The sequence below is a fragment of the Corvus kubaryi genome, unplaced genomic scaffold (genome assembly GCF_017639235.1).
Source record: "Corvus kubaryi isolate FWS band 111438036 unplaced genomic scaffold, C.kubaryi_AGA036_p1.0 138, whole genome shotgun sequence".
Classification (NCBI taxonomy): Eukaryota; Metazoa; Chordata; class Aves; order Passeriformes; family Corvidae; genus Corvus; species Corvus kubaryi.
This window is the reverse complement of record NW_024580672.1, coordinates 6,484,147-6,501,830: the sequence shown is the minus strand read 5'-3', so window position 1 is coordinate 6,501,830 and position 17,684 is coordinate 6,484,147. Positions and strand designations below refer to the sequence as shown.

General features: G+C 40.5%; 1 protein-coding gene across 2 annotated transcripts in view; it reads left to right on the top strand.

The window, feature by feature from the left end:
- Window positions 1-17,684, top strand: part of VSTM4 (V-set and transmembrane domain containing 4) — a 32,943-nt gene that overhangs the window by 7,259 nt on the left and 8,000 nt on the right. For both annotated transcript variants that reach the window (XM_042018868.1, XM_042018866.1), the window contains exons 3-7: window positions 2,119-2,187; window positions 2,984-3,091; window positions 5,599-5,632; window positions 11,148-11,260; window positions 12,103-12,164. In XM_042018868.1, coding sequence (XP_041874802.1) covers window positions 2,119-2,187; window positions 2,984-3,091; window positions 5,599-5,632; window positions 11,148-11,260; window positions 12,103-12,164 — 386 coding nt within the window. The remainder of the gene's footprint in view (window positions 1-2,118; window positions 2,188-2,983; window positions 3,092-5,598; window positions 5,633-11,147; window positions 11,261-12,102; window positions 12,165-17,684) is intronic.

Sequence of the window (17,684 nt, the reverse complement as noted above, 5' to 3'; positions counted from 1 at the left end):
CAATACAAATTGCCTGAAGCATTTGGATACTTAAGTTGTACTGCTTGTGCTTTATCAAATAAGGTAGCAGTGTTCCACCACATCACAGTTGCTGTGTTGCCTAACATTTTGTTCCAGTAATGTGTCTGCAGTTATGCCCAATTCAAAATAGTATCTTTATGCTAAAGCACCAGGCAAATTTCTTAAAATTTTGCACATCAAGCAGAGCAGAAAAAGCACGGTCTATTTTTTTTTTTATTATTTATTCACACAGGAAGAGGAGGTTACTGTGCAAGACACAAATTTCCAGAGAGAAAAGAAAAGGACAATTCTCTTTCTTCAAAATGCAACTTGCTCTTGAAGCAACCTGGATCTGTAGTATCTACTGCTATTAATTTATATTTAGATTTTGTTATTTGCTAGCAAGTTTGCACGTGTAAATTTGCATAGGCCGTTAAGAAGTTGCAAATACATTTTGTTGCAACACATAAATTTGCACAAATACACATAGTGGACTTACAGAAAAACAATTGAGTTACACGCTACAGTTCCTTACTGTGTAATGATGACAGTCTAATTTTAGCTACATATCTGGCTTCTACTTTAGAGGCAAAGTACATTTCTTTGGAAAAGAAGCCTTGTTGTGCAGATGGAGTCCTTACAGTCTTCTGTTCCTGCACTCATGTCAAGTACAGCAACTTTGTAGTGTTTTCAGGTCCACCTGAAATTTAAACTGTTGTAGTTTGCCCCTTTCATCGTGAATACAAGACATCAGATAGCATCTACAAGAAGGCTACTGTTAAACCTTGTTAGTAAAACCAAGAGAAATCCATGTGCCAGTGTTGCCAAGAAGTGTCTCCTAATCCAGCCTGCAGTGTCTTCTGTCTAAGATAAAGTCAACCTTTTTCCCTTCCCCCATCTTCTCATTAAAGGCATCTGCTCCTTTCCTGGGCTTGTGTGGTCAATGTCAGCCTAAAACCAAGTTAGCAGTCTTATTTACAGTAGAGAATACACCAAAACACCAATTTATCACAGACCAAAAAAAAAAAAATTCTTCTACTCCCTTCCTATCAGAAAACTCTAATCCATATCTCAGAACAATATGCAGCACCCCAGAAACATCATTTACAATCATGTAATCCCTCAAGAGACTGCATGTCTCTTAGAGTAATACATGTTCCAAATGGTTTACAGTCCAAGCGAAGAGACTACTTGTAGGAAGACAAATACAGAAAATTAGGCAGTCCAACTATAGTCATACTGGCATGGACAACAAAAAAGTAGATGATCACAACAATCTGTCTTGTTGGGAAGTTTATATATCAGAATTTGCCACAGAAGAGAGTCTGAGTTCTTCAGTATTAGTTGCATGTGGCATTTTCTAATGGTAAAAATGTTGCAAGATACAGGAATGCAAGATTATTTTTTTCCCCAAAATGAACAAAAGCCCTTTTTTCCAGGGAAGTTATTCTGAAATACTTGCCAGAAATCTACACATGTGATGCTTTCATGTAACAAATGAGTAATTTGTTAAAACATCCAGGATGAGCTTCCCATCACAACTGAATAGAAGATTTCATTAGTCCTGAAAGTTGTACATCCATTGATCTAGCCCCACTCTTCACATCCCTGCAGGGCTCTCTGTAATGAATTCCTTTCCAGTAAGATACTTGTTCTCTAATGATTTGCCACATGAAGCTCTCTTGGAGGTTCAGACCTCACTGGCAATCTGGAGGACATTACCAGGCTCACATTTCATTGCAATGATTGCTAGAGGAAGAAAAATCATGGAATTGGCATAAGTGACATCATCTAATCTGATGTCATAAAAAATATCAGCATGCATAAACAAGCTGGCTGAGGAGAGCAGAAAGGGTTTGGAACAATGTTTCAGCAGTCAGAGCATTTGGATGCTGGTGCTAGCCTGTACAGCTGTTATGATATTGACAGTCACCCATCCTCCTCCTGAAACAGAGGGGACAGTTCTGTGCAGCTGAAGTGTTTCATCAAAAGGCAGTTAGATGAAGAAAGATCTTGGGGCACTGAAGTCTAAGGCAGAATACATTTACTTTAAGAGGTTCTAACTTTTTATGCCACACATTTTTCAGTTTTTGTTGTATCTTCTTTGGTTTTTTTCAGTGATTTCAGCAAAAGCTTCTGATCATCCCACTTTCAAGAAAAACCATGAAGCCTGGAAGTTTTTTGAAGGTAAAGATACATCTAACTGCTTCTGGTTCTATACTCAATGTCAGTTTATTCCAATGCTACAGGACACCTAAAGTGCCCCAAATCAGGACCAATTTTGCTATTTCCTGTGCAAACCCAGGCCTTGCCTGAGAAACCATCCCACAAAGTACAAGGGGTGCTGGACAAAAGAGAATGGAAGCGTCCAGCTTCAGTTTCTTGTATATCTGTTATGGCCAATGGGAAGATAAGCACTGGGAATGTGTTACAACACCTGAATGAAAGCCATAAAGGGAACCTAAGGCTGTAGATTGAAAAAGAAAAAAAAAATACAAAAGTTAAAAGCCAGTGCTGCCAGCAAAAGAAACAATTGCAGCCTTTCTTCCTTCTTCCCCAGCCACTCAACACTCTCCCCACTGTCACTTTTCTTGCTTCATTGTTTGTGTGTTTGTTTTTCCCTTTTGTTACAAAAGAAAAAAGTACAGCTGTTTGAACTGGGAAATAACCCAACTGAAGTCCTTTTGGGTTTTGAGATGTTGCTCAAAAAAACCCCAAAACCCAAACCAGTCCTTTGTTAGCTCCTGAAAGCCACAACTCATAAGTGTAGCTACACCTATTTGCATTTATGGAGACTTCAACCAAATTTTAAACCGAGCAGGATATTACAGGAAAGCTTCAAGAGGGTTAAACTACTTCTGAGCAGTTACCCAAAATCTTTTGGGCCAGAGCCTGTTTGGATCTTGCAGACATAACTTTTTTCTGGCCTATCACCATGGAGCATCAGCTGCAACACTGACTATCATCTGTGCTTGGTTTTCAGATCTGTACGTGTATGCAGTGTTTGTGTGTTCCATAGGAATCATCAGTGTCCTCCTTTTTACACTTGTCATTCTCTGTCAGTCACTTCTGAACAGGAGGAGATCCACAGGTGAGTGAAATGCCATTCCTGATGACTGCAAAGACCTTGCCAAAAAGGGGGGCATGGGGAGGGGAGAAGAGAATTAAGAGAATGCAGAGGAAGCAGGAAAAATAAATATTGCCTTGCCTTTATTGTAATTTTAAATAAAATTGGTAGAAAAAAAATTCTATCAGCCAAACATGAACAAAGGAATTTTCCTCCCTTTTAATAGACATTTCACTTCAAATTTGCTTCAGACTTTTCAAAAATCTTTCGCCTTTGCACAAACATAAGTTGGTCGTTGGAACTTCTTTCAGAGGAGACCACATGCTGTATCACTAAGTTGCATTCTGACCAGAAGCTAAAATCTTGCATGAGTCACGTTTCTCCAAACATGTAGGGTGGTTTCAAAGCAATCTTACTCTGTTCTGTTTTATTCTCCTTTCCTGAGTAGCTGTCAATATTCTTGGGAATTTGAAGGGTTTTATTAGCACTCACTTACTGTATTTTTTGAAACTGAAGCATCATTTCAACATTCAAATCTGTCTTTTCATAATAATATTTCAAGATCAAGGGTTACTGTTTCATTCTTCTCTGCCTCAGATAGGGTTTCTCAAAGAGGCTACATCTGCATCAAAGCAGTGTTTTTGTAAACAGATGTGCTACTTCAGATCTGTGGAGTAACCAGTGCAGGCTCTACTTTCATTTCATTTATTTGGAGACCTCACACAAGCTGCAAGGATGAGATACCAGCACACTTAGCAGCCACCATGTCAGAGGAGAGTGTAAGGACCACCTCTGAAGAGAAGCTTTCAGGAGGAGTTTGGTCAGTGCCTTGCCTTGTTAATGACAGGAGAGAATCATGACTTTGCTGCCTCTGCAGCCTACACAGATCCCACGAAGGAATGAGTGACTCAGATACACACGTGAGAAGACATGTAAGCCAAAAATAGATGTATAGAGAAGCCCTTGCCTGACCACAAACACATTTCAGGCTGTGGCTCCATCTTCCTAGTAGTGCACTTAGTAGAGTAACTCTGATTCTGACTGAACCCAACAACTCTGCTTGCCAAGAGGAAGGAGCAAGATTGATGTTATTCTTCCTACCCTGTAAAGTGATGACAAAGGTTCTGTGCCAAGGGAGTACCCACACTTAAGTATGTTGGTCATGGTGAGTCACCCTGAAGCCACAAGCACTAGACTGATGTATCCCAGTTTTTCTTGGGCAGACGTTGGGTTAGAATTTGCTTGGTTTTGTCAATTTACTGCTGTGACCATATAAGCAACTCGGAGGAAAGGTCTATTTACATTGAACCAACACCAGCTAAATATTGAAATAATATACAATATAGAATAAGGATATACAAAGGAGAAAAAGTAGGTTCTTCTGAGCTGCTAAAACCTTTCTTCGCTACCCAAATATCTGAATATTTGCATGCTCAAAAGCATGTCAGCACTGTACATGAGCATCCCCTTACTCCCAGAGGGTCAGGCCTACTGTTCTCCTGTACATTTAAAAAAGGCCTGGCAGGTAGATGGAAGCACTGCCTTCACTAGCTTAAACATGGCCTCTGTGTTAGTCCCAGCTCTTGGTGCTCTCAGCTCCCCTTTCCTTAGGACCAAAACAGGGAGCTAGCTGTATAGCTCCCTTGGAATGGGAGAATTTAGCTAAGTTCAAATATGAAAACTTTCCCGTAGAGAGGGGCATAGTCATGTGAGTGCCCTGTTGTCTGGTTTTTGTGGTCCTTTAAAGAACAGAGAAGAAGGGAGTGGCATGTCTAGGTTGTATTCAACTTGACATCATGACCCAGGGATGCACCCTCTCATCCTTCTGAGATGGAAATTGGCAGTAGATTGACCAGAAGAGACAGAGTCTGTCCTTTAAGAGAGGCATAGAAGCCACAAAGCCACAAAAGAGCATCTTAATAACCCTGGCTCCTAAAAGGCTGCAGTGGGGGCAGCTGCCCTTGCTCAGGACTACTGACTCAAAGGAATAGGAAGTAGAAGGATTTACGCAGCTCACACACACAGCTGTCAGAGACAGGATAGTGGCTGGACTGGACCTCTGATCTGATCCCAGGAGGCGATCCTTTACGCCTATGGTCACAATCTGACTTACATTAGGAACAGCAGTGGCTCCTGTGGGTGAATGGTTTATTTCAGGCTTCTGGAAATAAATACAGGCACCACAAGGGAAATAAAAGTCTTCAAAGTAAAATTACTGGCCTGCTGTGCTTTTCCTTAGCAAGCTGTCTTTTGGCTGGGCTGACCACTGGAATGCGTGTCGCCCGGCATTTCCACAGCAGATTTTTGGTGTTTCATACATTCCCCTCTCCCAAGACTAGCTATGTCTTAGAGTCAGACTGCATTTTAAAGCACAACATAATGTATGGTGACGATCAGGAGCTCTCCCAGTGTAACAACCTGGCAACTCCACAGTCTCAGCAACACAGGTCTGTCTGCAGTGCCCATTTGAAATTCCTAAACTATGTTGGTGTGAAGCCACATTTTCTTTCTTTTTTTCTTTTCTTTAACAGTGAAGCATTACCTGGTGAAATGCCCCCAGAACAGGTAGGAGATTACACATCTCTTTACTATAAACCAAGGTACCAGTTCTGGATTTGTTTTGCTCTGTATGCTGAAGAATAGGATTAATGTTTTCAAAATGCTTATGGGAACATAAAGAGTCCCAGGTCCCTGACTCATGAATGTGCCTGCTGTGCAGGAAAAGGGAGATCTAACTGGGCTAGCTGAAGGTCTTGCAGGTGCTGCAGTGACAAGCCCCTCCTTGATGCTTTCTGAAGAAGCCTGCTTTCATCCCTTGTAGGTTTCTAGGGTTTCCCAGCACCTCACAGGATGGTAATGTCTTAAACCATCCATGCACATAGAACAAATCACAATGTTACCCCATGATTCCCACACCCAGGAATGAAGTGGGGGTTCAAAAGCAAATTTTCAAGGCCCACAGTCTGTTTGCAGCTGAAGACTCCAAGTGATGGGAAGAATTCTACTGCTGCTGCATTCCTTTAAATACCATTGGCTGCCAAAAGTTTTTGATGGTGTGGCTATACAACTGATTTCCACTGTATGATTTTCCTGATATGCATATTGGACTGGAACTGCAGTAAAAATATATGACAAACATTTTACAAACAAAAAGGATGAAAGAGATATGTCTCATAACAACACAGAGGCACAGCTGTTTCCCAGTTTTCAGTGACAGAAACCATGTGTTTCTAGCCTTACAGTTTAAATCCAATACGTCTTGGTATCACATACTGTTTCTCATCGTATCTTTAGACACTACAGGATTCAATGCCAAGTATAGCACACCCTAGATCCTCCAGTAGTGTGATTTTTAGTGCATTCTCATGGGATTATCACAGTATCCAATCTAACTGGCACTCAGATGGAAGTGAAATCAAAATAAAGCCACACAGGCTTCAGGAGAGGCCAGTACAAACCGAAACTTTCATGTTACTCATGGACAGATCTTTGTTCTGTGACCTTGGCCAGCCATTGCACCACCCAAAAATTCAGAGAGACAGCTCAGCAGTTTTCATTTTTTCCTGGATGTTTTCTCTTTTCCCCTTCTTTATTAGCTGCTGGGACAAAGTTGGAATTACAAAAAACAAACAAACAAAAAAGAATGGGGAGGGGGAGGAAATCTAAGTAGATTGGTAGAGAACACAAAAAGAGAAGAAAAATGAGACCCAACTGAAAAAATGGAGCATGGCAGTCAGATAAAAACTCATACTACAAAATCTGGTTCTCTGGGAACAGATGATGTAGCAGTGATACTGCTGCAAGCTCTAACTTAAGAGGCTGAATAGAGGGGAGAAAACAAGCCCATGTGATTTCTTCACCATAAAACAGAATCTCAAGAAATGAAAGAAGTGCATGACTCTATATGGATAAAAACACAGTTTTCATGTATTTCGGTGTGAAATCCTTGATCACACAAATGCATGGCTAAAAGTGCATTGACTTGGGGGCTTTAAAATGAAATAGCTATGAAAGTGTTACCAGTATGTACTAGTTTGAAAACAAACCAGTGGGAGGCACCAAGTCAGAATAACAATTTAACGGAAATTAAAGAAAAAGAAAAAAAGTAAAAGAAAACATTGGTTCAAACTGACAGAGTCAAGGTACAACCTGACACCCTGTTAGGCAGGGTGGTGGTAGCAGTCTGGTAGAATGGTGGCTGCAGTCCTCTGAAGCAGTGATCCTGTAGTAAAAGAGTCTGCTCTTCCTCAGAAAGTCCAATGGTGGCTGTGTAGCTCCTGTCCCCTGGAAATCCAGTGGAAAGGTTGTCTCTAGTGTTCAGAGTCCCAGATTATATCCACAATGGGATGCTTGGTTCCTCCCTCTGGGTGGAGCATCTCACAATGGGGTAATGAGTCATGAGGCCAAGTGTTGATTAGGCTCATTAACAGAAGATAGTCCGGAGGGAGTTATCTCTGAGTCAGGGGGCAGGACAATGATGGGCCATTAACAGAAGATAGTCTGGGGGGAGGAGGCAAGGAAACACTGCCCCACCTGATTTCAACGGCTCCTGAGGATGGTAATAGAATACACTGCAACCCAGGACACAATATCATAATTGTTATGTTTCACACTTGGTACCATTTATTTTCCACTCTCTCCTCAAAACACAAACCATTAATTCCTTTGAACTCGTTGCTCTTCACCTGCAAATTCCTTGTCTTGGAACTTAATTCAACACATATAGACCCAAAACCTACTGTCTAAATATCCATTAGGCCAAACTGTTTAACTAATTTGCATGAGGTTCTTGCCATTTAAAATTACTACTGTGCAAAATTCAGCCTTGATTAGAGAAGCTCAACTCCAGTTCCCTTAGTGATATTTCAAATACAGAGTAGAATCCAGTTTCAAAATTACATTAATAGTCTGATGTCTAAGAAATGTCTGCATTCGCACTGCAGTAATACCTAAGCATCTTAAAATATTTTATGTCTTGATGTCAGAATTATGTTTTTACTTTTAATTGGGATCTAAAGCACAGCGGGCTACGTGAATTGTCCCAGGTCTCACAAAATGGCCATGGTAGAAAAGAAAATTAAGTCCAGATTTCCTGAGTATAACAAAGCAGATGTTTAGGTTTTGGTTTGCTATTTGACCAATAACAAATTAAGGGGAAAAAAAAAGAGTTGACCAAAACCCATTTCCTTACCACATTTTTAAAATAACTACCTAAATAAAACAGTACAGTTATTTTTAGTTTTCCAAACCACCTAATTCCATTTTCTGATGTTTTCTTTTCTTTAAATACCCTTCTTATTATTTTCCTTGTTATTGGATCATTTTGTCAGTTTTCAGATCCAGAAACCCCTAGGAGGCAAAGCTTTGAAAACAGGAACATTTTTTTCTGTCTTTTATATTTGTGTTGGCCTGAACTCTCCAGTCCTTCAGTGACTGTTCTTCTGGAGATAAGTAATTGGAGGTAAATAAAGTGTTCGCCTCAGAAAGCTGTCCATCTTGACACCTTGGTTCCACAGTGCCAATCTCACATCACAGGAGCAAATTCTACCACACAGAACCAGAACCAAGAACCCAACTATCCCTGGCACCTTTTCACACAGCTCCCCTATCTGAAAAATATCCAACTCCCAGTTCACTCAAGTGAATTTTTTGTCACCCCCATGCAGACCTTTGACAAGAGAAAATAGCTGACTTAGGTGACAACAGGCAAAGTTCCACATCCTAGGGTCTAATAAGAGTAGCAAAGCCAAAATTCTAGTAGCTTCCCAGGTCTTGCAACAGGCATGACCTCCAGGGAGATTGCTGCCCTGGTTCCATGATTATTGCACACCTTCCACAGGTTACTTCCCCAAACCCCTGGTTTTTTATTGCTCTCTAAAAACTCATTAGATCCTTCAAGAAATGCACAACGCGACACCATTGAAACAGAAGCCAGGAGGCTGAAGAAGGAACTGGAGATAAAAAACTAACTTTCCTTTTAGACATAGAACAAGACAAGCTCACAAAGAGGCAGTGTTTTAGAGCCAAGGAGTCTTCTCTGAGCCTCCTTGTGTGGTTTGAGGAGCTCAGTTCTAAGACAGCAAGTATAGTTATTGTATCTCCCAGAATCAGTTAACCCTGTGTGGCCCTGGCATTTAAAAGAAACCTTCAAGTCACAAATACATTTCTTTGTAGCTTCACTTTTTCAGTGGCAAAGCAGGAATAATAACTAATGCAATGAATTGACACTAAGCCTTTTCATATATTGCGCTTAAAGAATTTATATCGGAACAACAGCATCTTTAAGCTACACATCTGCCTTAATGACCTGGGATTACTAAACCCAAAAACATTAAAAAAAATCATTCTCATCTCCTTTTTGGTAGTCTTTCTTCTTGGCAGTTTGCTGTTTGTACAAAGAAGCCAGGTAGAGCAGTTTTATTTTCTGCTGGTTTTAAACCATTTCGTCTTGATTTTAGTATAGAAACAAATGGTTGTTGTGGGATAGGTTCGTAGCAGAGCAGGCAGACTTTGAAATTGTTTCAGTGCAACCCTCTGTTTACATAACTGATGTGATTTATTCATAATTCATGAACATATTTTACTTTTTAAACGCTTTTTAGAAAGTTTGGCAGCATCTATGTTTTTGACTGAGTACATGAAACAGAACTCAGGAAAATCAGCAAACCAAAGTATTTTTGTAATCTACACAAGTGTAAATCCAGAGAGTGATTTTACCAATGGTAGTGACAGTCATTTGGATTTACAACTGTGTAAAATGGTAATGTCTGTAATTTTGTTGTTCTTGTGTGGGCAATAGCTGACACATCTTAACTTTTGTTAATCTTTGGCCCAGTCTGAATATTTTATTCTATTAATATAAAGAGAATGTTTCATTATGCAAAAGAATCTGGAGATGAACAAGAGATTGGGTCAAAGGATTTAAAATTCAATGAGATAAGTGTTGTCAGTGTTATGACTGTGGAGACCCTGGTTGTATTCCATGGTGTGGTGGAACTCCCAGCACAGAAGAGAAAGGTCCCCACAACCATACTGCCCTAGTCTACCCCAGGGTGAGCCCAGGGGCAGATGCAGCTGAGCAATGGCTGCTTACCAAGTCACCTCCATCACCATAGTCATCATAACTAAATGGTTTACCTTCTCCTCCCACCCCAGCTGTAAGTCAAGATTCCTTTCATCACCACTTAAGCCAGTACAATTTTATTCCCCTTTAGTTGCAGGCAGGGAGCCCCTGCACAGTCAGTTACCCTGCACAGCTCAGCTGACCCGCGGTGACAATCGCTGCCACCTGATTGTGCATCCAAGCCCCGAATATTCAAAGCAGGATTTTTGATCTCAGGCTTTGGGAGATGATAAGGGTAAAGAGTCCAGCCTTAGAGGATGTTAAACTCCAATAGTCCAAACACAGAAACTCTTGGATAGGAGTCTGTTTACAGTATAACTTGTACTCTTCCCTCATAGCACCTTTTCAGCACAAATATACTGGAGAATGCCCGAGTTAGAGATTGGGGCACAGTTTCTCCTGTTATATTCCCTGAGCACACTGGCCCCCTTGACGAAGCCAGCTTTTGCTAGCAGGTTTGTGAGCTGCCTGAAGACATGCTACATGCTCTCCTGGCCCCTCAGCCAGTCTTAGCCCAGAATCTGCATTGAAGCTTTTGCTTTTCCGTACACTTCCCATGGGAGCTTATGCAAGTCACATAACCTGTCTGTGTCTCTAGCCCTTGAGGGCAGGCAGGCAGAAGTTCACCCTGGGTGCATCAGTGGGGTCATACATGCTTCTAAGGAATAGGTGCTATGAAATGGGTCTTGTTTAAACCTGACAGTTTGCATTTTCTATGCCAGGATGAGTGAGACTCTGAGTTTCTCAGCCATACTATATGTCTGAACAAATGCAAAAGCCAGAGCATTTCCAACCACCGTAAGAGGTTTTTCATTATATACCCTAATAACAATCCAGGTTGTTGGGCATGAACTCTCACAAGTAGAAGGTGATGTGTTTGCATGAACTCACACGGACAAACTGTCTTTCCCTCCATTGCCTCCATTTTCCCCTCACTTTTGGGCCTGTGCTTTGCAGCTCTGGGGAGACAGTTACCAGTGTGACGAGCATGTCTCCTCTACAGCCTAAGAAGGTAAAGAAAAAGAAAGAGAAAGAGAAACTGGAGCAGCCACCAGCCATCCCAGCAAAAGGTATGAATACAGAGACACAGAGGTATTTCAAATCCTGAGCACAACCATGGAGGGACAGCAGAGTGTGGGACGTCAGGAATCTTTCACTTTGCCACTGTCTCTGCCTCTGCCTGTTCTTGCTCCCATCTGTGGGGGAAGAAATGGCCTCTGCCTGCTGCTGGGACAGACTTTCACCTCCCTGCAGCTTTAGCCATTCTGAGATGCTACTCAATGAGACCAAGCAGGAGGTCTCAGCTCACACTAACCAGAGGAGAGACAGGAACCTCTGCAGCAATATTCACCCTGCTCAAAGAGAAGATTAAAGTCAGGCAAGTTGAAATTATTTGTTGGGGGTATTCTGAGGGAAGCCAACACATTGCACTCTTTAAAATTGCTGGTGTACTTGGGAAGTCAAGCAAACTGGGCAGATAAAGACCAGGCTCTTGGGGACTTCATTTTCCAAGAGGATTTGCAACTCCAGGGTCAGTCTCACAAACTCTTGGGTGTACTTTCTGAGCAACACTGCCAGTGCTAAGCCAGTGGGAGAGAGGAGGGAAAGGACCTGAAGATTTACTGTGGTTTAGGTAACAAATGATCAGTTCTCCGGGGGTATACTTGCTCTAGTGTTTGCACACAAACAGCATGTCTTGCATATCAGATCCTTTAATCTTATGAATTTTTCTAATTCATAAGCATTATGGTTCCTTGTAAAATACCTGAAATATGTTTAAACTCATGTATAAGTACATGCATCTGCTCCTAATTTGCTATTAATATGTAATTTATAAATTGCTAATACATATGCTAAAAATGACAGTGAATGATAATAATATGAAATGATCCCTTAATATTTATTTTTGTAGCTCCAATTGCCAATAATTTCCCTAAGCCCAAGCTCTTGAAACCTCAAAGAAAATTGATCCTGGTGAGTAATTTTCCGTGACATGATTTTCTGCATATTCCTCTGTCTCAATACAAATGCTGAAATGTTGCCAGAACTCTAGGTTCAGATACTGTAAATCACCTTAAAAAATCATACAGGTCCTTTTTTTTTTAAGTAATACTTTTTCAAGTGATGAATTATCTTGGTTCTTTTCATTTTGAGCATAATGTTACACTGGATTATGTTTTCCAGCTTTCTAACAGTTGTCATGTCTACAAACTTGGCCTGTTCTTAAATGAAACCTGCTATTCCTTCTCACATGCTTCTGGCAGCTGGTGTTTTGGAAAAAAATACCAATTACTGACAAAATCATAACTGTACTGGTCACAATTCTTTTGAGACTTCAAATCAGAAATGGGGAGGCTTATTCTGCACTACACTGCTGTAAGTCAGAAATGCCTTGAATTGCAGGAATAAGATGTATATATGTAGCTCATACTAAGGAAAAAGCCCTTCATATAAAAGTTTCTCTTGGGTATGAGTTTCCGATTGAAAAATACCCCTGCAGATACATGCAAGACAAATCAGATAGACAGTGAGATGTTTCTCTGCTTTTGTAACAAAGCAAGGCCTGGACAAGACATCCAGCAGTAATAGAGTGACACAGTTTTATACCAACTCACTTCAGATGCCTATAGCTGCAGTGCTCTGCTATGGTCCCTGTGTAGTCAATAGAAAGAGAGATGAATTAAAGTAGGAACCTGATGCTCCTAGTAATTCAGACTACTCCTCTGAATTGCCTTTTGGGAATCCTTTCTCCCTTCTCTGGCAATAGAGAGATCACAGAGAGACCAACTTTCTATATTAGGTGAAGATGGGTACCTAAAATTATGCCACTGGAATAACCCAAATGCCATGTGATGGTTTCACTTTCAGATGAGAGTTAGAATTGAGAACCTTCCCACCAACTGTCAGTAAATAACTTCTACATTTTACAACCCTGGATACCTGGGCATAATGCCAGGTGACTTGAGAACAGTTCAGCTAATATCTTGGGCAATTTTTCTGCCTGGATATGGAGCTCATCATTCCTCTGCTGGTCCTGCAGGGATTGCCCCTTGGCCAGACTCTGCTCGTACAGGTCAGGCTTCAGTAGAGGAAGAGGCAGAGTTTTAAAACTCCGTGAAAAAGGCCTTATGTCAACATAGGTAATTGTGGCCAAAGCTCTGCTAAGAAGACACAGATGAGAGCCTTTGGCACCAGGGCTGACAGGCACCCTTTGCCGTGCCCACGGTGTAAACCCCAGCGCCCGGGCACATCAGTAATCAGGCAGTCTCAGCTCTCTTATGAAAAGCTCTCACCAGTTAAAGCACTCAGACTCTTCCTGCAGGTCAATAAAGCACATCGACACAGGCTAAACTTGAAGTAAATCTGTTTCCAGTTGCTTTTTCTTTCTGGAATAATTCCAAGGATAGCCCTTAAATAGCTGTTGGCTCTTCCCTTCCTGCTACAAAACACCAGTCAAGGTCCAAACACTTTGGAGGTTGAGCAGGAGTAAAGCCTTTTCAAACAATGAAATCAGCTTTGTCTCCCCTAGCACAACTGAGGATCCACACGCTGCATGCAGACAGCAGACTCTGTTTTAATGCCTTGCTGTTGGACTTTGGCAGCAGTTTCTGTATGTTGCTCTCTTCCCTTTCATATTTCACTTCAGAGTGCACCTGGAGAAACATAGCCCACAGAAAAGACACAATCTATGGACACGGGTTAGTTTTAAGTCAAAAAGTGATCCAACAAATATAAACGGACCTAGCAATAAAGTGCATTGAGGGACAAAATAAACTAAACTGAAGTAAATCTATAAGGCATATTCAGAAGCTGAGCAGGGCACTTGTCAGAGCAGTTTGCCAATTCTGTTCCTCTTGCCTCCTTTTACAGCACAGTTGTCTATGCTTTTGTATTCTCAGGGGGAAAAAAATCCATACTTTCTGCTTTTAAATTACTTCTTTTCAGTGAGGAAAATTAAACTAACTGAAGTAAAAGAAGTTTAAAGAAAGATAAAAAATGTAGAAAATACAGAGAAAAAGACATATCATATACATCTAAATGAAACTTTAAAAAAAAATTTTCAGCAAACTTGTCTCCCCATTTTAATTCTCAAAAATTTCTCAGATTTTAAATTTTCAGTGTGCTTTGGGGCAAAAGAAATTAATATCATCATCCTGCCAAATCTCTGCAGGATAAAATAACTTCCTTTCCAGCTATAATTATTGCACAGCTGGTGTCTACACTAGGTCTTTTTTCACTGATGGCACACACTTACTAGGCAATCACTACTGCAAAGACAGACACATATCGCTGAGTTTCTGGACTACTTCTGCAGCTTCCCTGTGCAACTCAGGGAAGGGACTGTATTGGGGCACCAGGAGAATATTCTAGAAAACCTAAGCTAACAAGCTAGAGTATAAGGGAACATTACAAAATAATTCCAGTGTTTTGGGAAATTTTTTTGTAATAGCCTAAATACCAGCAAAATTATTTCCAGAGGACATATGCTTTTGGTTTCTTGAAAGATGTTTATAATAAGCTAGAGAATTTCTTTTGTTGTTAACGTGCTAGAGTGGGTTGCAGTATAATTTTACAAGAACACAATAACCTGGATAAAATATGGACATAATCTCAATGAAAATTAAAAAAAAAAAAAAGAGAGAGAAAGTCTAATACCATGTTCAATTGCGCAGTGTTGAGTAAAGCCTTTTAAATACTCTGCTTAAGTCATATTGCTTTTGCTTTAGCCAGAATAACGATTCTATGCTCCCCCTGTTGCAAAAATATTCCCCATCAGTGTCATTCTCTATTAGCATCAACGAGAAATGTGTGCAGATCAAAGGAAATAGAGATGCTGAAATGCAAAAAGGGATGTTTTTTATAGCATGCAAGAAGCGCAGAGAGTCATTATGAAGAAGAAAATTCTGGGGGCCCACAAACTCTTCTCTCTAAGGGCTGTTCTGCTCTAGCCTTAAGTACTTAGCCCGTTGAGTTGGTAGAGATAAATCTTCTACTTCCTCAACCAAATTTTCTGGTAAGCCTTTCATTGCCTCCTAGAGACTAGCTGTCATAGCCCTAGAGTGTCAGTTATAGAACATCATCTAAATGAAAAGGCTTTAGTGTCTTTTCATGAAGGTTTGAACCATCAATCTTAGGAGCTCCTGTGTGATTCACTACAACCAATGGAAAGGATGTGACTTCAGGTTAGATCAAACCTTGAAATCTTTACTTATACAAAATTTTTTTTTACTTCATCGTTTTCACACCAAATTGTAAGGGGAGGAATACCTGCCCAGATAAGACAGGCTATAGGGAATCCTCTGATTCTGCCACTGACATTTGCACTCTGCTACATCATATAACCATCACACTTTGAAATCAGGTGAATATCTCCTGTATTACAAATGATCCCCTTGGGCTTAGTTCTCCAAACACATCCATGGAAAGCTCACAGTACACAAGAGCTGGCTTCTGCTGTTCCTACACTGACTAACCTCTTACATAAACTCTTTATTGAATGTAGTGTATCTGGCTTCTGTTGTTCCCCACCACAGTGTACATGTTGTTCCTGTGTGACTTCTGGGCAGAGTGATTTCAGTGACCATAGCGCTGAGCTATTTAAGAGAAGCATCCTTCTACCTTCAGCTCCCACAGTGTAGGCAGCATTGTTTATTTCAGCATGGATTGGATCACCAGTGGCTCAGTGCTACATGATTACTGAGATCTGCTTTTGATGATGATGATGATGATGATGATGATGATGTAAAAGTTACTTGAGAACCAGGAAGGGATTATGGTTATCCAAGGCTGAGGGAAATTTCTAGAAGTCAGTATTTCACACAATTAGTAGGATTCCTCAGTAGTCTTAACTGTAGGTACCATTGGCCCTTTCCTTGAGAAAGAAAATGGAAGTGGAATACATCTGCTCAGTAATTTGTGAATTCTGAATCTGGGAGCAATCAGGTCTTCCCTTCTACTGGATGACTTTAAATTAAAAGCTGTGCCACCTTCTGTTAGAAGAGTTGCTTCCTCCACATGTAATAATGGGTGACAATTTAAGCTCCCAATTTATTAAGGCATTATTGATCTCCACAGACTTCAAGTAAGACCATACATATAATACACAAAGCAGTGGTGAATGGTTTTACCCTAGACTCCCTGTTATTCTTTAATATTTCTATTCAGTCCTCATAATTCCTCTCTCTGCAAGATGAATAATCATTTCTTTTTTTCAGTGTCTCCATAGGATATGAGATGTCCATAGGACATGAATATCATTTGCACATTCAGGTTGACACTCAGAACTCAACGTACTCAAAACTACTGAGTTATGCTTGCTTCCTGATTCAGATCACAGGTTGCTATCTTTATGCCCAGGAAGGAATGATTTGTATAAATATGTAAAATTTCTTGTTGGATCTGTGTTGAGACTTGTGTATTTACAAATTCCCACAGTAGATGATTTTTGTGTGATGACACATTTGGAGTAATAGAAGTGCCACCCACAGTAGATGATTTTTGTGTGATGACACATTTGGAGTAATAGAAGTGTCACCAGTGAAGTGAAAACTTTTAATTACTTCCTTGGCTTTTTTTGAATGATAAGAAATCAGCTTGATTTCCAGCAATGTTGGTTTAGAATCTAGGAATAACTGCAACTGTAAAAGCAATAGAGCATTAGCAAAGGGGAGGATGCTCTTCCCCCAAAACTCATTCAATGGGACTTAAATCATCTTTGTCCCTGACTTTGTAATCATAACTTCTGTGGGATGCAATAACAAAATTTAGATGCAATGGTGAAAGAGTGTTCACAAATTGTTGTAGATATTGTTCTCAGGGAGTATAGGCATTTTATTCTATAGGAAGTAAAAAAATAGATATCTTAATGTGAAAAAGCCTGTCCTTTTTAACTGATAATGCCACTAAAAGTCATAATTCCTACTCTCCATATTTTCCAATGTCATATTTATTAGCTTTGGCATTGAATGTCTCTCTTGATATTTCATCTTACTGGCCAGTAGATGGATTTCTAGAGGAAAGCTCATTTTGCAGATCTAGCTTCAGAACTTCTGCAAAAGTAATTTCTGAAACTCCTCTGTTCCAGGGGAATCTCTGGCTTTCTGCCTGCAATCAAGTCACTGACATTGGTAAACACTTGAAGCTCTTAAAAAAAGAACAAAAAACTCCTTCTGACTTCTGAGTTATGGTACTATCTTAATGAGGAAATCATCCCACTGAAGTTCATAGGGCTTGACCATTAAGTGTATCTGTGGCCCTCAGGAACACTACTGATTTCAGACCACATAGTATAAAGGGAGGGGGTTTCCTGTGTATATTTAAAAATAGGACTGTCAAAGGTTAATCCTTTTCTCTCTGAAGCTACAGTGAGTTTTGTCCTGCCTGACCCCACTGCCAGCATGTGCTCTCTCCCATGTCCTGGTGGCCCAGACAAGTGAGTTGCAAACTCATCCACCAAATCATCTTGGATCTTTGGATCCACCAGATCATGCTGGA